Source organism: Callospermophilus lateralis, chromosome 4 (assembly GCF_048772815.1).
Source record: "Callospermophilus lateralis isolate mCalLat2 chromosome 4, mCalLat2.hap1, whole genome shotgun sequence".
In the NCBI taxonomy this organism is placed as follows: domain Eukaryota; kingdom Metazoa; phylum Chordata; class Mammalia; order Rodentia; family Sciuridae; genus Callospermophilus; species Callospermophilus lateralis.
Window position 1 is genome coordinate 104,260,359 of NC_135308.1, and position 23,772 is coordinate 104,284,130.

At 36.5% G+C, this 23,772-nt stretch overlaps 1 protein-coding gene across 1 annotated transcript in view; it reads left to right on the forward strand.

Moving 5' to 3' along the window:
* The first annotated feature begins 2,317 nt into the window (after positions 1 to 2,317).
* Tmem117 (transmembrane protein 117) overlaps positions 2,318 to 23,772 on the forward strand; it is a 439,273-nt gene continuing 417,818 nt past the window's right edge. The window contains exon 1 of the mRNA XM_076852782.1: positions 2,318 to 2,594. Coding sequence (XP_076708897.1) covers positions 2,318 to 2,594 — 277 coding nt within the window. The remainder of the gene's footprint in view (positions 2,595 to 23,772) is intronic.

The following is a 23,772-nucleotide window of genomic DNA, read 5'->3' on the forward strand; positions in this document are numbered from 1 at the left end:
GATGATTTTTGTGAATTTCTTTTTGGTGGTGTTTTTTGGATACTTCAAAGGTGTTGCATGAAATTGAAAACTGACCCATTTCTACATTTGTACACACTAAATATCATGAAAATGTACAATGCTCATTTTTGTACTTCACTACGTGTTCTGGTCTCTGGTGTGAGAATCATACACACAGGTCCTTGATGCTGTTGTGGGGGACAGTCTTGTGGAAAGGAAGGAAGGAAAGAGAAAAGGAAAGAGGAGAGAGGGAGGGAGGAGGGGAAGAAGGAAGGAAGGAAAGAGGGAAGAATAACCAAAGAATCGTGAGAAAGCCACCATACCTAAGTGATCTGAGCTGGGAACAGATATTTCAGAATGTTCACAAAGATCATAAGGGACTTGAAATTGCTTAGAAGGCTTATGAATCCAAGGTTGTAGTGATTATGGGTTTGACTGAATTTTATTGCCAATTCTTTTGCAGTTTACATTGCTTTTCTAAAATAGTTGCAACGTGCCTTCATTAACTTAGATTGTGAGTTTAATTGACATTCATCAGCCCAGAGTATTGAATTGAGATTTGGGACCCTTGGAAACTATTCTCAGATCTTTCGTTGATTTAGAAGCACTTCAGGCTTGTGGTGTAATCTTTGGACTTTTTGCCAGTTGTAAAATGATGTTTGTCAATGGATTCCCCTCCCCCCCCAAGTGTCCAGGATCAGTGAAGGATTCTTTTACTTACATAATCTTCCCTGTCCTATATAAGTATATAATTGTCTCTAAAGAAGAATTTACTTCTGAAAGGCATTCTTGGGATTGGGCTCTGGATCTTTCCTTTAAGAAGGAAAAGTGCTACAAAGGTTGGCAATGGTGCCTTGGGGTCATACTTCAGAGGCTCAGATCAGCTCTCTTTTGCTGAGTGACTTAGGGAAAGTGGCATAACCTATGTGAGCCTTAATTCCCTCCCTGTAAAATAAAGGGATGGGAATGATAATAGTATTTCAGGGACTTATTATGACAAAAATGCTGTAATGTTGCAAGCAGACATCCACCAGAGAGCCTGTCATGTTAGGGACTATAGACTTTGCAAGGGTACTTCTTCTCTCTCCTTCCTCTCTGAGGTATAAATAAATTGAGAAAGAAGAAAAAGTAAATTGGTTGGTGGAAGTCAAATTACTGCCTTTATTACTTTTGTTTTCAAGATTTAAAGAGTTTTATTGCTGAAAAAAGATGTTACTTAGTCTGAAAGCTAAATGAGTTCACCAAAATGAACTCTAGAATTGGATATCTACTCACAAGCCCTGGTAGGCCTAGACAAACCTCCCCATGTAGGAGTTACAGCTTTTGTGCTTTCCGGGCAGGCTGGTTCCTGAAGAGGAAAGAGGGCAGAGCACAGTGATACTTTGAAGGTGGGGCCTGGACATTAGCACTTTGAGATGGCGATGTTTCCAGAGTAAATCTGCAGACCCGTTGCTGTAGGCACATTATGAGTTTTTGCAAGACCTCTGTGCCTCTGGGTATTACAAAAGGTTACGCACATGTGTGCATCTATCCATGTATAGAAAGAGATTGGAAAGTGTATTTACCAAATTTATTAAGTGATCATAACTTTGAGGAGAGGGATTTAGGCAGAGGAGAATGTTTATTGGGTGTTTTATTGTTGTTAATATGTGTTCACTTTACTTTTATATTATTTCATTTTATAGATGACTATGGATGTAAGGTGAAATAATCTAAAAGAAGAAAATGGTGGCATTGGTCTTATGCCCTATGCTTCTTCCTTCCTATGTCATCTTGGTCATCATCCTAATTTTGGATTGTGTCCTGCCCTCTCATGTCTCCTGTCCTCTCATATATTCCTTTTTTTTTTTTGGCACCAGGGATATTGAACCCAAGGGTGCTTAATTAACTGCTGAGCCACATTCCCACCCTGTTTATTTCATTTTTTTTATGTTTTATTTTGAGATAGGGCCTAGCTAAATTGCTGAGACTGACCTTGAATTTACAGTCCTCCTGCGTCAGCTTCCCAAGCTGCTGTGATTAAAGGGAAGTATCACCCCACCTGGCTCCCCCTACTCTTTATTCCCCCTCTTTACCAAGTTCCCAACTAGTAAGAGGTATGATTATTTAGTAGGGAGGGACAATATTAACTTTCCTCAACCTCAGACTTGTCCTGGTGCCACAGTAGGAACAGGCATCAATCATCTCATTCAGGTACCTCTTTACTGAGCTGTTGTAAATCTGACCAAATAACAGGAAGAGAATGCTGCTTGTTTCCCACTCTAACTCTGTGTCTCTCTTCTCACACAGGTAAACTGCGGCATTGAAGTTTTGAAGGATGGGTAAAGACTTCCGCTATTATTTTCAGCATCCCTGGTCTCGCATGATCGTGGCTTATTTGGTGATCTTCTTTAATTTCTTAATCTTTGCGGAGGACCCAGTTTCTCACAGCCAAACAGAAGCCAATGTTATTGTTGTTGGAAACTGTTTTTCATTTGTAACAAATAAATACCCTAGAGGAGTTGGCTGGAGGATTTTGAAGGTGCTTCTATGGCTACTTGCCATTCTCATAGGACTAATAGCTGGCAAATTTCTCTTCCATCAGCGTTTGTTTGGTAAGTAGTGTAACCCATGAAATGTAATGTTGCTAATTATTTAATTTCTGTTCTCTAAGATAGAGCTCCTATATCACTCAATGCCAATTTAGATGCATTTTAGTTTGTCCTCCAGCCTTAATTTGTAATGCATTGTTGTAACTAGATTCTTCAACTGTTTTCTCTTTAATCACGTACTTTTTCACTGCCTAAGGAGTTAAATTAGCATGAAGTAAAATTAGTACCAAACTTCATTATAAATGGCTTTGGAGATAAATGAATGCGTGTATAATCTTATCTAGGGAAGACATGGAAATAGCTCCTTTCTCATTAGTAGTATCTAAGCCAGGTACAGTAAAGAGGTAGTAAATTTTAAAAAGAATGGCTCCTTATCACACTATATTTTCATTAAAGTAAGCTAACAATTGCCATTTAATGTTCATTCAGGGAATGAGAACCAGAACACTAACTTTTAATCCTCATTTTAGAAAAAGTTGGCTTTAAGATGTTTATTTTGTATCTATTCATCCACAGAGCAGTGCATTAGTAAGGAATCTCTTAGTAGTATACAATGCAAAAAGAGACTGAATTAGTTTAAAAGGTTACTTATGATGGGGATATTGGGATATTTCACAGAGACCAAGGATAGAGTTCATTTTGCACTTTGGGATGGAATTGTGGACTCAAATTCTGTCAGGATGCTCTTTGTCTCAACTTCTGTATCACATCTGCTTCATTCTCCTTTCACCCTGAAGATCTGTTTACATCCACCCAGAGAAGCTGGCTTGACTCTCCTGGTCCCAAGTTTAAACTCTCAGGAAAGGGACTGGAGCTGACACATTTGTGGTGGCTTTCACCCTAGCCTAATCAATTTGACCAAGAGGTGGATAATATTTATTCAGCAGATATTCATTCATCACTTATTACATGTCAGACCCTCTTCTAGAGAGGGAACCAAACAGACAAGGTTTCTGTCCTCATAAAAACTTACCTCCTACAGAAGAGAAATTAAACACATGTATGTCTAACATATGAAGAGGAGATACATGCCATAGCGGTAAAAGAAACTAGTTTTAAAGGCTATAGCTGGATCAATTAAGAAGAGAATTTAATGAGAGAACTTTGCATTTGGAAATTATAAGATCACAGGTGACAAAGTATTTGTAGTCTAGAAGTTGAGTTAGAAACAAATGGCAATGTTCTAAGGAATAAGCAAGAAAATATTTACATCTATACATATACATACAATACATATACTGTATAATCTCAATCTCTACTTCTCAAACTGTTGCCATCTGCTTCTATTACATATATATATGTAATATACATATTCTATATTTATTGTCTATGTGCATGTGTATGTACATAGTTTCAAGAAATTTCTGAGAGAATGGAAAGAAAGAAATGGGGAAGTAGCTTAAAATGGAAGACAGAGCCAGGGTAGGTTTTTTAGTTGGTCTATTGTTGTTGTTGGTTTTACTTAAGGGACAAGATTAATTGACCTGCCTACAATTGCACAGGAATGAGTTTGATTGAAGTGAAAATACAGAAGAAAGTATCTCTGAAGGTCTTTGGGACTTAGGATACAGGTTTAAAATGGTGGCCTTAAGACAGATCTCAAGTCCTAATGCCTACAAGGAACTAAATCATGCCAATAATCATGCGAATGAGCTTAGAAGCTGATCTTCCCCTAGTTGTGCCTTCACATAAGACTGGAATTCCAGCCAACAGCTTGAGTGCAACCTCATGTAAGACATGAGGCTCTGAATTTTTGTATAATTTGCTAGAAATCAACAAATAAAACAATATTTTGTTGTAATTAAGGAAAAAGACAGGAGGAGAGACCCTGGCTCCTGAGATACTGGGCATGAGTAAGATAAAGGATAGCACTCTGATAGATAAGTTTCAGGAGGAGGAGCAGGGAGGGGAATATTTCTTTACCTGATAACCTTTATTTTACTATGAAGAAGAGCTGAAGACAAACATGGAAGGGTTTGATGATACAGGGGCTAAACTAAAGTGGTCAAGGGTTGGAACAGTGATCGTAGGGAGTATAGAAGTGAATAGACTATACACAAATGAAAGGATTGCTTACTGTCACTAAGAGCCAGTGAAGTTAGCCACCATAAACTTGAATGATATTAATCTGAAAGTTGAGCAGTTTTCTCTTTGAGAGCTCAGTCACCTGGAACACAATTTGAGCGTGAGTCATCTGCGTGGGACTGCTCAGGCTTGCCCTATTGCAAACAAAAGATGGAAGATCAATGAAGAGATCTTGCAATAGAGTTACTAATTTAATCCAACAGGGGGTTCTGAATGGACATGAAAAGGAGATGAAGGGAGATAATGGTCTGGAAGAAGTGGGCAAGGGCCTGGAGATTTGGTGGAAACTGAACAGGTGAAATGGGAGTAAGAAAAGGCACAGGAATGATGGGTGTGGTTGAACGACATGTTGTTACAGATGTAAAGTCATTCTGCAGTGGTGATTTCCATCTAGGGTGTGGACTTTTGAGTACGTGGCCAAAGTGGAGTTCAGAGAGATCATTGACAGAGAGGGTATGTAAGAACAGAGTGTTGGTTGTGTCATCTATCAAATACTGAAAGAACATGATGATATACATAATAATCATGGATAGACAAGGTTAATGATGGGTGGTAAGTGGGAGAGGGTCTTCTGAAAAGATGGGTAGAGAATGTTAGGCACCAAAACAGTAAGCATCCACTACAATTAGTTGCTCAATGGGGTTGTAAACCACTTGGGGATTTTTTTTCAATGTAGCAAGTTATGACAAACTTAGACCAGACTATTCATTTTGGAGAAATTGTTTTCCTTTATTCAATATTGATTGAGAATCATATGGTTAAGGTGCAGGTGTTAAGGTGCAGGTCTTTTTATTCCTTACTAAAAAAACCTGTGAAATTATATGGGGTCTTAGAGAAGAAATGATAACTTGTAAATCTTGGCAAGTAAGGATAGTGGACTTTCGATTCAATTTCCTGATGAACTCCAAGCTTATCTCCCCTTTCTGTTTTGCTTTATCTCTCTGCATGGCCATTGTTTTATGAACTGTTTCCTTGGTTCATGAACTCTTAATCATTTCCTCCTTATAGTTTTCTCCTCCTCCAGTTCATTATAGATCTAACAATAATTTTTCTATGTTGCTAAATGGCTCTTACCACCCACAGAATAAAATCTAACTTCTTTTATTGATTTCCAAAACTGCTTATGACCTACTCCTGCCTGACTGCATACTTTATCTCTTGGCATTCCATGCTGTACAGAATTATTTTTGGTTCTCAATCCTGCCATGTCGCCTTATGTCTCTGTGCCTTTTGCACTTGTACTCTGCATTGCCCATCATTCTCATTCTCCTACTGTCAACCTGGCTCACTTCTCTTTTTTCCTTCAAATCCCAGTTCAAGCATTTCCTTCCTCTGTGAGGCCTTCTTTGACTCTTTCCTGTTACATGCAAGGTGTCATCTTTTCAGCTCCCATTTGTGACCACAAGAACCAAGAGTACAACAGGGTGCTCTGGAACTGACAGCCTGAAGCATAATAGGATGGAATCCAAAATTTAATGCAAACACAAATGTTCTTATTGGCTTTGTGTGTGATAAATGTTTCCATCCTTATTCCCAAATAACTAGCATTTATACATAATTCATCTTAAAAGGCTATATTTAAGCTTTTAACAATTTGTGGGTACAAGCTTATGTTACATGGTGGTGATGAGGGTAATGATGATGGTGTCTTATGTTGGGAGGGGGACTGATAATTACAAGCATAAAAATTTTATTACAGAAATATTGAGATGGTTTACAAATGATCAGAATAATTTTGTGGCATCAACTAAACAGTGTTACTTTTTGGGGTTCTTTACTAAAACACCAAACATAAATATTAAATAGAATGTTATTACTCCTTTCATTTCATTAGCTGGTAAGTATTCTCTCTTTTATTTTTATTTTTATTTTTGGATGGGGGATTGAACCCAGGAGTGATTTACCACTGAGCTACATCCCCAGTACTTTTTAATTTTTTAATATATATTTTTAGTTGTAGGTGAACACAATTTCTTTATTTTATTTTTATGTAGTGCTAAAGATCGAACCCAGTGCCTCACAAGTGCTAGGCGAGTACTCTACCTATGAGCCCCAGCCCCAGCCCCTTATTTTTTATTTTTGAGACAGGATCTTGCCAAATTGCTGAGGGTCTCACTAAGTTGCAGAGGGTGGCTTGCCATCGTCCTGCCTCAGCCTCCTGAGCCTCTGGGATTACAGGTGTGCACAGAGCCTAGTTCATTTAAATTTCATAATAGTAAATCTCATCTTTGAAAACATCAAAAAGACAATACAACATTGTCAATTTAAGGCACAGAGATGAGGGAGAGAATGATTCTGTGAACACATAATAGAATCCAATTCATTGGTTATCAATTTTATTTTTCTATCAGACATAAATATTATAATTTTATAGTGAGTTGGATATAAACATTGGGAGCAAAATGTAATCAGAAATTGATACATTCAAAATAATGTCTTTTATTAAAACTAAGTCTTATTAAGGTATTAGATTAAGATTTATGAAAATTAGATTTCACTGGAATGTCAGTTTATATTCTTCCAGTGCCTCTCTTTCCTGTTTGCTTGGATGACTCTAGCTTTGATGGGGGGAGGGGCGGGATATTTTAGGATATTTATGAATAAAGAAATACAAAGTGTTATGCTGGTGAGAAGACATATACAAAGATGAATTTAATTTTTTGAGCTTATTAAAGAATAATATTTATTTCAAAAGTGAATTGAAATTATTTACAATAATATATATATATATATGTATATATACATATATATATATATATTAATACCATAGGGATAGTAAATTAGAATCACTAAAAACAGGGAAAATCCAATATGTTTTCATTTCATGAATTTTGTTACCTTTCTCAGTTTGAGCTTCCTTGGAACCTGGGAAAAAGGAAGATGTGATATATTATATGCCTCTGGTTATTGTCAATGACAAGAACTTCAAATTCCACAGGGGGGATTTTTCTTTATCTTAAATTTTAGAATATCCTTGCTCTAAATTTTAGCAAAGTTTTTTTTTTCTGCTTTGTACAGGAAATACTGAATGGTGAATTGACAAATGCAGAAATATTTTCATGTTTTTGAGTCTTAAACTTTCATTAATAGATAGAGTGTAGTATTTCAGCATAAAATCAATTTTATGATACTTTAAATTCCATGGAAACAATTCTATGAAGGAAAAAACAGGGTCCAAGTAATGCCTTCTGATTGAATAACTTTATCCAAGGACAGATCTTAGAACATCAAGATTGCAACAAATACATGTCTCAAATAAACCGCGTCTCTTCTGCTGTTTATCTTCCCTCCTTTATTTTTTATTTATTTATTTTTGAGAGAGAGAGACAGAGAGAGAGACAGAGAGAGAATTTTTTTTAACATTTATTTTTTAGTTCTCGGTGGACACAACATCTTTGTTTGTATGTGGTGCTGAGGATCGAACCCAGGCCGCACGCATGCCAGGCGAGCGCACTACCGCTTGAGCCACATCCCCAGCCCCCTCCTTTATTTTTGTCTTCCAACATGTGCCAAGAACCTCTATTAGTTGAAGTTTTGTTATAACACCGCTCTTTTTTTCTGTGTCCATCTTACTTTATTTATCAAAAAATTGTTCTTATCAAAAATTTCCAGAAGAAAGTAGAAATGATAAGGAAAGTATTAATGAACCAAAACAAAAACTTTTTGTGAGAAAAGAGAACCTATGGGTTTCTTTCATTTGTTTTATAAAGTATAAATATATTTCATCAGGTGAACTGTAGCATGAGAAGCTAACACTGCTCTTTTAACACATTGTCAGATGAATTCCACCTGAAGGAGCTGTCAGACTCTTTAAACAAGAAAGACGTGCTACTTATTCATTGAAGGCAGGACCCAGCTGAAACTGGAGTGGATGGAAGGCAGGCACTCAAAATGAGTTGATATGTGTAGCATCTAAAATGATTTTAAGCCTATTCATATTTTCCCCCAAAACATGTATAATTGTTTCATTAATGTCTGATTTCCCAGCTGTAAGTCATATGAGTGCAGGCATTTAATTCTGAGTCTCTAAAGCATAAAAGTATTTATTAAATTTGAATTAAAACATTAATTAATGTGATCTTCATCTTTTACATGTTAACTTTGCCAATGTTGCCTTTTTATTCTAAGCTATAGAAGGGTACTCATCTGATCATTCATAAAATATACGATAAGGTATTTAAAATATGGCTAAAGAGGCAAGGTATATATATGAAAAATTAAATACTCTGATAATACAAGTAAGTGCATATCAAAATCAGATGAATAGTACAGACTATGAGTGCTGTGGGAATTCAAGAGGGGAGAGCATAGTGGGCCAGCAAGGTGAAAGAAAGCTTTGCTGCCAAGCTGCCAATTTTGCAGATCTCAACTGAGGCTACAGTGTGAGTGGGATTAGAATAGAAATGATGTGAAAGTGAGCAGAAGAGATGAGGACAACTGTTGTGTTTTCTTTCTTTTTTTCTTTTTTAATGTATGAGGGAAAAGAAACCTGAGGGCTTATTTTAATGGAAGGAATTTGTGTTAGGAAAGAGCAGGAAAGGCAGGGAAAGGGAGGTTGGGTCTCTTAACTTTGGACTTTATATCCTCCATGGTGGTCTTTGAATTCAGGATAGTATTTGAACAAGGTATGAGACAATGCCATGATTAATCTTGAAGCAGAATCCAAGGCGAATGAGAAAGGGAGAGACTGAAGAGTAACTAGGAGTCGGGAAGGCATTTTAGGAGCTATGGGCAGTAATTCAGAGTTGAGCCTGCTCTGGCCTGGCTGCATTAGGGATGGAACAATGGAAAGTCAAGCAGGATGGAAGTAAATGAGACAGTGAATCTTCCGCAACTAATGGATGTGAACAGGTAAAGGTGATATTAAAGGTAACTAAGAGGATTGGGCTGGGTGACTGACAGAGTAATTGAGAGAGAAGGAGAGGAATAGAGGGAGAGAAAGTCATTAGGAGAAACTGGTTAGAGAAGAAGGTACTGAGCACGTAGGTAATGACTGCTACACTTTGAATAGTGGTCAGAACAGTATGCAGTGCATCTTTGCCAAGCTTAAACCAGAACCGCTTTTTAAAACTCAATCCTGAGGCCAGCCAGGTTCGGTGGTGCATACTCAGGAGACTGAGTCAGGAGGATCACGAGTTCAAAGCCAGCCTCAGCAACTGCTAGGCTGCTTAGCAATTCAGCGAGACCCTGTCTCTAAATAAAATGCAAAATAGTGCTGGGGATGTGGCTCAGTGTTTGAGTTCACCATCATCATCATCATCCCTAGGCCACAATTTTCAGAATTTTGTGTATGTGCCTATATTTAGTAGGCCACCTTCTAAATACTTTGTTGTCAAACACACTAATAGTTCTGTAGCTTTGTATCTATTTCTGTAGATATTCACATGAAGACTACAAACAGCACTCAAATAAGTCCACATTAGGTTTTACTACAAAAGATTCAGATTTATTCCATGCACAATGGTTCATGACTATAATCCCAGTGACTTGGGAAGCTTGGGCAAGAAGATTTCAAGTTTGAGGCCAGCCTCTTCAGCATAAATTAGTGAGACCTTGTCTCCAAAAAAATAAATAAATAAATAAATAAAATTAAAAATAAATAAATAAATAAATATATAATCTGGGGGTGTAGCTCAGCAGTAAGGTGACCCTGGGTTAAATCTCTAGTACCACCGAAAAAATTATCTACAAAGATCAGAATCTTTTGGATTTCATACGTGTGTTTGTTTTCCCCCAAGGTATCCAGCTACATAAAAATTATTCTTGATTTCATAAGGACAGAAGAAAGATCAGTGGAGTAGAAGGAAATTGAGGGAGAGAGAGGAGAGATGGGAAAGTGGAGGAAATGTGGAATTAATTTGACAAAATTATGCTTTGTGTATGTATAAATATAATATAGTGAATTCCACCTTTGTATATATATATAGCACAGATTAAAAAAAAATAAGGAAGACCATTAAACTAGAGGAAGGGGATCAGGGGTGGAGAGAAGGAGAGGGAAAGAGGAGGCACTGGGGACTGAAATGGGGCAAATTTAATAATCATGCATGTATGATTATGCCAAAATGAACCCATCTATTATGCATAACTATAATGTGATAATAAGCATTTAAAAATCATTCTTCTTCAAAAAGCTGTGATTTTATTTTATTTTGGTACTCAGGCTTGAATCCAGGAGCACTTAACCGCTTAGCCACATCCTTAGCCATTTTTTAAAAAATTTTATTTAGAGACAGGATCTTGCTGAGTTGCTTATGGCCTCACTAAATTGCTGAGGCTGGCTTTGAACTCATGACACTCCTGTGCCTGGCAAAGACTATGATTTTTAAAAATGGAATCATTTCTTGATGGGTTAAAACAATGATAATTAAGGGGCAGCAATAGATGAATACATGCTGAAGGTATATTTCTCTTGTGTTTATGTTATGTAAACTAATAAGGGGTTGGCTTTTTCCTGTGTACTTATTGTCTGTTTTAGTTCTAAACAGAAAGCTTGGGGGTAAAAAGTATTCTCAATATATTGAGAAATTTGAGAGGACAAGTTCTACCTTGTTTCTTTGGTTTTATTTTAACAAAAGAACATCTCCCAATCAACTTAATAATATTTTATCACTTAGTGAATTAATAATGTTAAATGCCTATTTGTTTTCTGTTGTCTTAGTTTTAAGCCTAGTTTGAATTTTTTTCCTTGTATTTTGAGCTATATATATGATTTTATTTAAAAACTGAGAAGATCCAGATATTCTAGAAAATTTGGGTAAGATAGTCATGGTAATTCAGGACTATCAAAACATGGAAGTCAAATATTTAGGAAAGAAAAACCATTATTTCATACTATGATATGGGTATGGCTTGACATCCTTTGTATTAATTTGATATCTGAATAACTGAATAGTATAAATGATCCTCAAGTTTACTGTACTACTTGATAGTGTATTTTTAAAAAGTATATTTGGGTCTACTCAGCATAAATGTCAACAATTGATTATCTTAAGTACTGTATTATCAAGATGATAAGTACTCCATTTTAGGAGGATAATTTTAAAAACTCTATAAGTACAGCAAAATGCAAGTTAGAATATATATATATATATATATATATATATATATATATATATATATATATATTTAAATGTTGTCTTCTCAAAATATATAAATCTACAAAAATATAAATGCTTAGTATTCATAACAACTATTATTTAAATGTTGTATCATCATCTTTGTCCTCAGCCAGTCTTACTGAGTGCTAGTATCTTCATTTTTCTATGTTCTTGAACTGTCAACACACAATTCCTTTTCACGGAGGAAATAATTTTTGAACTAGAAGGGACTAAAAAATACAAATTAGGAGGAAATGTTATTCCAAAGCTTGGAGTGGCTTTGTGGTATAGGAATAATAGAAAAAAAAGGCACAGATTTAAAAAAAATAGATTAAAAGAGTAAATTGGAAAATTATTGATATTTGAGATTTTAAACAATCTCCAGAGAATACCATTTTTAATAGGGAAATGTGGTATATAAGAGTAATTAGGCTTTGTAGCCCTTTATAAGAAACTCATCCTGTGAATTTAATGTTCTTATTTGATAAAACAGGAAAGGAAGGTGAAGGTGGAAATCCTAAGTACACGGCCATCTCCACCCACACCTGCATCTTAGGAGTCTTCATTAGCTCTCAGTACAGCCAGTTGCACATCCATTAGCACTAATGGGCAATCAGCTGTAGCCTTTAGTGTTTTAGAATCGTCAGGCTGCTCTAGTTCCCATAGGGCAGAGGATACAAGTACTGTAAAAAGACACCTCAAGGACTTAATAAACTAGCTCAGGCTAGAGCATTATCATTAAGCAAGTATTAACCAGGGTAACGTTCTAGGTATGTTTTACTGTACCTAATGTGGATGCATCTTTCAGGGGTCAAGGGACCCTTTCCTTTCTGCATCTGGTTATTGCCTCCCCCCCTCTTCTCATTTTCTACTAATGGGAGGTAAGGGTAGAAGTTTCTTAAGTGGAATTGCAGCAGCAGACCCATACATACAGTGCAGAGCAAAACCACTTCACTATTCGATATAACTAATCCAGAATAGAACTCCACAGCTGATTAGATGATAGGTAGTGAGATTGAAAGTGAAGGGTGCTTGTTTATTTAATTCATTTAAAACCATTATTAATAGAGGTTTTTGTTTGTTGCTCAAATAATGGAGTCATTAGTACTGGCTGGAACAGGAGTGTGATTTGAGAGGATGCTAACAAGGTGGGACTAAGTAGGACAGTGTTTTGATATGGTGACTGTGTTGTTTTGTAAGGATATAAGGAGACAAAGAAAGGCTGTTAAGAGACATGGGAACACAGGGTATCTGACTGAAATAAGGACTTCTACAGACTTTGTTGCTTTATAGTCCTGACACTATCTTTAAGTATGAATATATCAGTGGTGGTAGAAGCTGTCTTTTTGTTTTTTATTTGTATTCTTTTTATTGCTGTGACCCAGAGTTATTGTTGATGGGTAAACAGAAATATTCAGCGTTGATTTGCCTGGCTCCAAGGTCACAACAATAGCCAACAGTAAAATTGGAACATAAACTGAAGCCTCCGGATTCCCAGACAGGCTCCTTTTCAGGCATCCCAGATGGCGAATTGGCAGCCGCAAAACCTCGTCTGCCTCAGGACTGGATTGTGCTGGGCCACTCCCTACAGCTTTGCTCCACATTGTCTGAGTTCAAGGATTTTTTTCTGGCACTGCCTCCTGCCAGACCAGCCCTTCCTTTTGCTTAAAGAAAGTCATTTAGTTGACCCAGCAAGAAGTTGTACAGTACCAGCACAAAGTCTGTCATTGCTGCTAAACCCAGAAACTGAGCACAAGGCTTCCTGCCCTTGCAGCCATTAGTAATCTAATGTTCTTTGCTGGACTCTGTTTCTTTGCTTTAACTTGAGAAGAATGTGATTACACATCAAGATTGTCTTGCCTAGTTCGTGCTTGTTAGGATACTTCATGTGCCCTTGAGGACATGACCATTGAAATGTGAACAGCAAATGCTGTATACATATAAACTTGAAATAATGAACTTGAACTTACCCTTTAGCAGTCCAGGAAAGCTAATGTTTCCTGCTGTTTCATAACTTCTCTCTTTCTCTCTTTTTATGTCCTTCTAGTGTATTCCTGTTTTAAAAGCAACATTTCTTTAGCATCATCATTGACACACATATTTTTGAGTATTTATTTTTTGGGACAGTTATAGGTGCCATAAGTCTTTGTCTTTTAGGAGGTTTCAGTCTGGCAAAGCAACCACGCAGGCATTTTAAACCATAGCCAGTATCAGATATTAATATACGAAAAAATACCCTCAAAGTCACTGCACTGCCAGCACATGATAACTGCCACATAGGTAGGGTAGACCATCTACTCTGAAGGGGCAAGAAGTCATTCCAAACAGAAATGGCCCAATAAGGTTTTATATTGAAGTAGGATTTTTTGGGTGCCTGGATTCTCAGGATGAATGCATTTAGTACGAGCTTCCTTGTTCCATCTTCAGCTGTCTCTGGGTACCTCTGATAGTGATGAATTCACCATCTCTTGAGAAGTCTCTGTGTATGGTTGACACTTCCTGAGTTTGAATTCAAGCTTTTACTTTGCAGCACCACAGAGGATGAGGTATTCCAAGTAAATACAAAGCTGTCGGGGAAGGAAAGGGCATAATATTTTGGGGGTAAAGTATGCATCAGGCAGTTTTCCTGTATCCATAGATTTGGGGTGGACTAGAGGCAGGAAATAGAAAGGTCAAGGTAAACTTTGGAGGGTCTTCACTTCCAGATTTGAGAGCTCAGAATACATCCTGAAAACATTAGGAAGCCATGGATCATATCCCTCCCTTTAGAATTTTAAATATAAAAGGTTATATAAGTTGATTGTGGGGGGGGGGAACCAAAATATATGACATGGAGGATGAAAGTTAAAAGTTTTTGACCACAAGAATGACAGAATCAAAACAGTGTTGTGGGAAGATGGATGCAGGATTAGTTGGCCTTGAGACAGCCAGCTGTGCTGCAGGTAGTGGGGTTCACCTGACCTCAGTGATCAAGGCTGCATGAAGGAGTGGTACCAGTGGGGATGGAGGGAGGAGGAGGAAGAAGAGAGCTTGTGAGGAAGACTTGACAGCACAAGTACACTCTCTCCCTCCTCCTCCTTTTTAAAATAACATCTTCATTTTAAGGACTCCTGTTCCCTGAGTCCACTCCCATCATATACTGAACACAAGACATATCAATCTATTTCTAAAAGTGGAAACTTAAATTCTCATTAGATCATCCTACTTTATTTTCCAAGTTTGCTCAGAGAAACGAATATATAATTCTGGTTATTCGCAACTCTAGGAGCGGCTACGAAAAAGCAGATTTATGTTCACAGATGTATGTGTTAAGCTGTGAAGGTATTAATGTCATTGAGTTTCTCTTTTTTTCCTGAACTCTTTGGATCATGCTTAGTGGTTTGTCTTCACTTATTTGCAAAGTATGGGAGCCTATAATATAAATCTTAATTTTGTTCATTCAATAAAAACCGAGCATTTTCTAGGCTCTTGGGATAGAGCATTGAACACAGCAAAGCTTCTGCTTACATTCTAGAGGGAAAAGAGACACTGAACAAGTCAATTTGCCTTTACGTTATGTCAGAGGACAGTCAGGCTGTGTGGTACCTCAAGCAGGAGGAGTTAGGAGAGGAAGCCCAGCAAGTTTCTGGAATTCTCTCTCTATAAAGATGACATTTGAATAAAGACCTGAAGAAGATAAAGGAGCAACCTACACATCTTTCTAGGAGAAAACATTCCATGGGAAGGGAAGGGCAGGTGGAGAAGACACCAGGCCATGGGGCATTTAGAGCATTTGATGACTAGCAAAGAGACCAATGGCTGACTGTTACCAAGCAGAATAGAGAGTAGGGGAAAAAGTCGGAGTGAGGGGCTGGGGATGTGGCTCAAGTGGTAGCGTGCTCACCTGGCATGCGTATGGCCCAGGTTTGATCCTCAGCACCACATACAAATGAAGATGTTGTGTCCACCGAGAACTAAAAAAAATAAATATTAAAAAATTCTCTCTGTCTCTCCCTTCTCTCTCTTTAAAAAAAAAAAAGTAGGAGTGAGGTGGGCTGGCAAGATCATAGATTTCATTTGATAGAGTCCTTTTCTGTTAAGTGAAAGGGAAGCACTAATAAACAAATACATCTGTGTAACTATTTTTAGTTTCTAATCTTAATATACTGTATTTAAAATTGGTGTTTTGGGGAAATCCTCAAGCCCTGTTTCTGGATTCCCTCTAAGATGATGCATAACAAATGGTGTTCATTTTGGCAATCTCTTTACTCTTCTGAAATCCTCATTTTGTTCCTTGAGGAGGGTTTCCACCCCACTCCTCTTTCCAGTGGCATATGGAAGTGGAGAGGGCTTGGTTTTATAGTGAGCGAGATATTTCTTAGGAGTGTCCTTCTGTGTGCCTGGCCCATCTCTGGCAGTCCTGACTCTATTAAGATGACATTTGAATAAAGACCTGAAGAAGACAAAGGATCTGACTCTGTGATAGTATTGCTGGCACTAGAGGTGGGGAAGTTGATCCTGGAGTTGGCCGTCATGGGGACAATCGTCATTCTTTAATGTTCTGACTTTCAGATGCCCCGTAGAATAAGAAAAACATCTTTTTTTTCTGGGAATGAACAGATGCTCTGTCCACATGAGCAAGGAGATTTGTAGTGATGAGGCCCCCAACGCTCTACCCAGGTTCTCCCCCATTATAACCCCAGCAGAGTCTGTGAATTTCGGCATCTAAAAATTACCCTATCCACTTATTTTGATGTTGCTCTCCTGCTTCTATTTAGAGTCTAAACAGATTACTGAATTTGTTCCCTCTACAGAATTTTGTAAACACAAGTGCTTGACAATTCATGTTTAAGAGAAGACAGACATTTACTTAACAGCTGAATTCAAGCTGACAGATTAAACTGAATGTAAAAGAAGAATATTTTTACTCTACCTCAGAAAACTGCCAGCAGTGGGTGGAAAATCTGTACATACAATACTTTGGCAAATCTAGACATATTTTAGCCTTAGATATGCAAGAAAGGTCAACAAAAGAGATGTCTAGCATTCATTCCAGAGGTACTTTTAGAATATCCATTATTGTGGGAGGCTCAATCCAAGGCACTGGAGACATAGCAGTAACTAGGATACACAATGTTCTCATTCTTATAGGTTATACATTCTAGTGAGGGAAAGTGTACATTATTGTGGTCATTCATGTAGTTCATCAGATATTTGTTTCACCATCTCTGACACAAATACTTCTTGCTCTTGTGATGAGATCTGGCTGGTTAGGTGAGAGCAGGGGTGAGCTGTGGTGTATCTGAGCAGGAGCATTTGATTATACATGCAAGACCCTCTGACTTTTTTTCTCTCTTCCCTAGTGTCAACTATCTGGCAACAACTAGTATCCCAGATAGTTGCTGCACTGTCTGCTTGAGTCTCAGTATGAAGACAACATGGAGCAGAGCCCGTGGCTGACCCTTAGTGGACATGCAGTGTGAGAAAAGAATAAGCTTGTTTTGTTCTAAAGCCCCATGATTTTGGAATTGTTTGATATCATGGCATATATCAGAACTGATGGGATGCAACAAAAGTAGTACTTAGAGATAAGTTTATATTTTAAATTCTGAGACTATGAAGAAGAAAAAAGGTTCTAAATCATTGCTCTGTTTCCATCTTAAGGGATTAGAAAAAGAAGAGCAAATTGAACTAGAAGTCAGTTGGAAGAGGGAAATAATAAAGAGCAGATGAGAACAGAAATAAAAAATAAAAAGGCAAACAGAAGAGAAAATGAATAAATCAAAATGTTAATGTTTAAAGATTAATATGACTAGAAAGTTCAAGTAAGGCTGATCAAGAAGCAAAGATAGAAAGCAAGGTAGAAAGCACAAATTATGAATAATAAGACTCAAAGAAGGAATCTGGGCATGGAGGTGCCTGCCTATAATTCCAGCTGCTCTGGAGGAGGCTGAGGCAGGAAGATCACAAGTTCAAGCTCAGCTCAGCAATTTAGTGAGACTCTGTCTCAAAAATCTCAAAATTAAAAAAAATAAAATAAAAAGGGCTGGGGATGTAGCTCAGTGGTAAAGTGCACCTGTGTTCAATCTCCAGTTCAGGGTGGTGGGGGGTGGGTTGCAAGGGGAAGTGTTAAAGAGGGAATATCATTATAGATTTAAACAGGTAGAAAGTAGAGAGTAGAGAATGTTAATTTATATCAACATATTCCAAAAACCCCACAAAAGAAATAGATAAGTTTCTTTATATGTATAATTTCACACAAAACTGATACTAGAATAGCTGAAAAGCTATATAAGAAATCTAATGCATTATAAAATACTTTTCCATAAGGAATTTTTCCAGTATTCTTGAGGTCTTTGTGTGTGTGTGTGTGTGTGTGTGTGTGTGTATGTGTGTGTGTGTGTGTGTGATCTTGAGGACATGTACCTTCTAACCTTTTCTAAGCAAAAGGGAGAATCAGGGGTTTTGTTATATATTGTATTATTTAATGCTAATGTAGTGCTTATTTTAAGTGCTTTATAAATAATATCTTATTTTTCAGAGATGTGTTTCATAGTAAGGAAATGACAAGAAGGGAAGTTTTAGGAATGATGATTTTCAACATTATATGCCAAATAGTAGCAACTATCTTCTACCCACTACTGACAGAAATTTGTTGGCAAACTGAAACATGCTTTAAAATGTGTATTCTGATGGCATGATTAATTGATGCCTTACTCTCATTTTCTTTCTGTATGAAGAATGGAAAACAATTGTTGAAACACAGGATGTGAGACAAAACTTGGATTCTTTCTGTTCCCTGTTTTTGGCTTGTCAGCTTCTGCCTTTTGAATACATGCTGTCAATCCCCTTCCATCTCCACATTTGAAATCTTATCTGCTTTCAAAATTTATTTCAAATGTTACCCCCTAATTTTTCTAAATTTATTTCAAATGTTACCCCCTAATTTTTCTTTCTATAAACTTTACCACCTGGCCTATTTAAGTGGTTTAATAAACATTTTAAATGGGTTCCATGAATAAACAAATGAATGAAGGTGTCTATTATGTTAGATGATGCAAAAAAAGCAAACTCTTATTTTCAGCTTTATCCTCATTGATATCATGATTTTGTAACTGGAAATTAATAAATATCTGCCCTTGGCTGTCTCCACAACAGTGACTAGTGTTTAATAAAGCGAAATAAACTATTACAAAGAAATTGTACAATACTTGAAAAATGGATTGACTTGTTATTGACCTGATTTGATAATTTTTGATAACTGATACATGCCAACAAGAAACTAACAATTCATAAAGAATTAATTGGAGAATATTTTTCTAGTATTTGTTGAAGATCCTTATTGGATCTTTAGCAATTCTTCCAGGTATTGTTCTAATAAGAAAAAAAAAATATATATATATAAGGTGTAATTATATAATTATACATACTACAATTATATGATTTTATAGTGCATCCTACATTATAAATCAACTTATTCATATTGATCAATATTTATTCATACTAATCATATAATTGTGCTGTATCTAAAATGTTCAAGTTGCTTGAAGGTTATTGATGTGATTGAATGTGGCAATTCCTGCTCTTTTTCTGGAATTGTGACTAAGGCATTTTAGAGCGCTCTGTCTTCAGAACCACCTGCCGCCATCTCAACCATAGGTTCATCATTTTCCATTTTGGGCTCATATCCTGTAGTGATCAAGGATTGGCTTGAAAACAGTATTGGCACAGACCATCCTTATGAGCACCAATACTATCCTAAAAATAAGTGAAAAAAAATATCTGCTTCCAACCATAGGAAACCTATGACTAAGGCATTGTGAATATTTGGCTAATGTGGAACTCAGTGACACAGCAGGTATTCAGAAGTTGGAAACTTTTCTGCACAATACTTTCTTTTGGACCTAGTTTTGCTAACTTTAAGTTGAGGGTTATAAATACTTGTTGTTACAGAGCTTTTGTGTGTTGTTTTATGTTACCAGAATTTACTCAAGTATTAAAAATTATACATCATGATATGGCATACTGTATAGAAAGAGGTTGAGCATAATTTGTTGATAATCTCCTACTTGTAAAGGTACTTTTGAATTTTTCCATCTTACAACTATGATATTTAAGATAATAACATGCTTACCCACTGTAGCATCAGGTAGCATGTCTTGTTTCATGGTGCAAATAAATAAAAAGTAGCCAGTCTTTGAATTCTTAATACCATTAATAGCATTATAAAATTTCTTTAATAGACACAGAATACAGCCTTCTTCCCCCCACCCACCCTGTTTCTTTTTTGGCAAAGAGAGAAAGATAAAGAAATGATGATGCAAATGAGGTTATTTTACTGCAATGGAAAAATGTCTTAAAATAAAAGATTATAAATCAGTGTCGAAAGTGTAGGAAAAATAGGCAAAGAAGGTGTAGGAAGATTAGTAGAGAATTGCATTGAAGATACAGTATGAAATACAACTTTAAGAAGTGATTGGATGCTTTTCCTATAATCCCAGTAACTAGAGAGGCTGAAGTAGGAAGATTGTAAGTTCAAGGTCAGTCTCAGCAATTTAGTGAGGTCATAAGCAACTCAGTGAGACCTTGTCTCAAAAGAAAAAATAAAAAAGTCTAGGGATGTAACTCAGTGGTAAAGCACCCCTGGGTTCAATCCCTAGTACTCCCTGCTCTCAAATAGAGGCAGATGCTCAATAGAGATGAATGCTTTAGGAAAAACAGAAAGATGTTGCATATAGTGGTTAAGTGTGGTGATAATGATAATAGAGAAAACAGTTTCTAATCAAACCTGCTTTCATTCTGTTCTTTTTATTAAATGATGACACTTTACATATCTGAATTCCCAAATGCTATGCCACAGCTTGAATATTAAAGAACATCTCTTTTTTCTTTAGCCTTAGTACAGTATAAGCTGCCACATTATGTACTGTACAGCATAGGAAGTATTTGAAAAGTTAAGTATTTATTTGAGAATCCACTTCAATCAAAATCTTCTGAGATCAGAAGAGATCAGGTACTTTGAGGATGGTCTGGCCATAGATTCAAAATCTTTCCGTATAAGAGAGTATATTTACATTTTACAATTATATATGAAATTCTACTAGCTTTAACATATGATATAAAAGAAACACACTTACCCAGAACACAGTATATCACTTTTCTAATGAAACTTGTATTTAACAATTAATTTTGGTACCAAAATGTAATAAAATAAATTAGCTATTCTTCTTGCTTGCCATGATGGTAGCCAAAAGCTGTGGCCTGTGCTGAGGCAGGAAGGCATTTTTGTTAATTTTATGTCATTAAAAAAATACTTGTTCACTTCCATTTTAATCTTTAAATTTTTTTTGTATCGTTTTCACCTATTTTTCCTGTATTTTTATTTTCTGCTTTTATTTCTTTTCTGTTGTTTTGCTTTTTTTAAAAAAAAAATTATTTTGAGTCTGTTTCTTGCTTCTACCAACATTAGTATTTAAGCTTTTGCTAATTTTTGGATTCCCTTTTTCTCCCCTTAAAAATATCAAGCATATGCATGTTTTTTTTTTCATTTTTTATCCTTTCAACATTCTTCTGAATATTTACCACTACAACAAGTGGGTTTATAATTGTGTTTGTTATAACTTATTTTTAATCTGAGTTGAAAAATTCGTATATGTTTTCTCTAGCCTCTTAATTTTACTTCCTTTTTTTTCATTTCTTTTTCTGTTCTTAGTTTCCTACCCTCGTTTTCCTCATTTTTGTAGTAGCAGATGTTTTTCTCTCTGGACTAATAAAATTGAACTTTCTTATTTTACAAAAATGAAATTCTGCCTTTCCATTGTAATAAACAGGAAAGAATTATGGAATTTTAATATGACTTTTCAGGAGTGAGAGGTTAAAAAGTCTTATAAAACAATATTAAACCCTGAAGATATATATAGATAGTCTGTTTTCCCCAGCTTTTCTTCCTCTTTTGGTTTTTAGGTTACATAGATTCTTGAATAATTGATTTTGCACTTTTAGGTGTTCTTTTTAGTGTGACTTGCTCTTTAGTTTAAGACTTTGTTAGTCTAGCATACAGTAAGCACTCCGTAAATATGAGTTGTGTTCATTTTAACTACTGTCTATTGTACTGATTTCTTCGCCATATAAAAACACACTCAAATCCTTCATTTATGGAAGGGTAATGGTGCTATCAAATTGGACCCAGTGGGATGGAGTGAGACCAAGGTGACTGAAATCCCTCTAGGGATGTAGGTAGGAATTATACTCTCTCACTAGTAAATAACATTTGGTATCTGATAAGTTTTGTCTTATAGTTTTTCGAGTAATAGGAGTTCCCCAGGGGAACTGAACAGGTTCATACAAAGTATCTTAATTCTCCTTGGTAAAAAGCAAGTAACTTCAATTATTTTGAGCTGCAGGTAATAGGTACAAGTTGCCCAAAATTATTTCCTAAATTATGTATTTTTAAGAAGTGAATAGGAACAGTTGCTTTGTAGTATTAAGATTTTTTAAAATTTTTTTATTTATTTATTTTTTATTGGTTGTTCAAAACATTACAAAGCTCTTGACATATCATATTTCATACATTTGATTCAAGTGGGTTATGAACTCCCATTTTTACCCCAAATACAGATTGCAGAATCACATCGGTTACACATCCACATTTTTACATAATGCCATATTAGTGACTGTTGTATTCTGCTACCTTAAGATTTACTTAAACCCAGAGCAGGGGCTTAAAAAAGATGGTGGGGAAGTGTGTATGTGTGTATGTGTGTGTGTGTGTGTGTGCATGTGTGTGTGCGCGCCGTGCACACACACAAGTGCACACTTGTGTATATGTGTAAACAGAGTCAAAGAATAAGCAAAATGGACCACAACTGCATTGGGAGCCTGTCCGCATGTCCCCCACTATTGACAATCCTAGCTTAGAGCTCTGGACCACATTTACCTGGGATCTTTTGAGATGTTGGAAATCTGCGACTGAGTTTTTGGAATATGTTTTTGCTTCATGCTTTCACTAGCTCAAGCAATTCAACTTGGCTTGTTTTCCTCATTTCCCTTTCTATGAGTCATGCAGGATCCTGTCCAGTAGAGTTTCTTTCATAAATTCAGTTTTTAATCCCTTGATTTTTTTTCCCCCTTTTCCCTTGTGGATTGTTTGGATTGCTCATCTACTTTCTTAAAATTCAAAGAATCCAATTTGGGAGAGGGCCTAGAACAAAACTACATTGAGTTGCTTTATTTGTTATTGAAAGGAAGAATGATAAATTATCACACCATTGCTACATTTGACTGCCAAGGAACAAGAGAAGTTCTGAGGGCATATTGTCTTGTCTTCATGTTCTATGCTTTTCTCTTTCCCATTTTATGTTATCTTTATTTTTATCCAGCATGATACCAGTCCACAAGTCCCATCCTCTGTGTAGCTGGAAACCCCTTCATTTAATCCCACTGGATACATTTATTCATATGGAATAATTTGAATGGTTTAAACTGCAAAATTGAAAACCTTACTGGGTAGTGTTGATTGATTTAATCCCTTTGGGTAAAATATTCTTGTTTTTAGATTTCTTCCTTATCTTTTCCAATATGTCCCCTGTAGGGATGGGAGAAGAACGTCTTTCATAATCTGTATGGTGTCTAATGGCTCATTCTGTCCCTAGGACTCCATTCTTATTATTGTTCAAGAATAGTACCTGGTATAACTCATCATTTTTTTTCTAGGTGTTTTTCTTTGTGTTCCTATGTGGTGGCATTCCTGGACTTCTCTCTGACAGATTCATCTGAGGTCTCCTAATTTGGTGTTCCATCTCTTCTTTGCCATTTGGGCCCAGTCAGGCTGGTGCTGTTGTGTCACCTCTAGGGTCATTTGAGAGCTTAGATTGAGCCTCCAGATGTGGCTTTCAAGGGCTCCCAGCTCAGATCCAGCACAAGGTGCAGTGAGAGGATGGAGAAGATGTACTTTCTCCTTGCCGCCTCTGCTTGGAAGTGGCACATGTTATTTCCACTGACACTCAAATGGCAGGAAT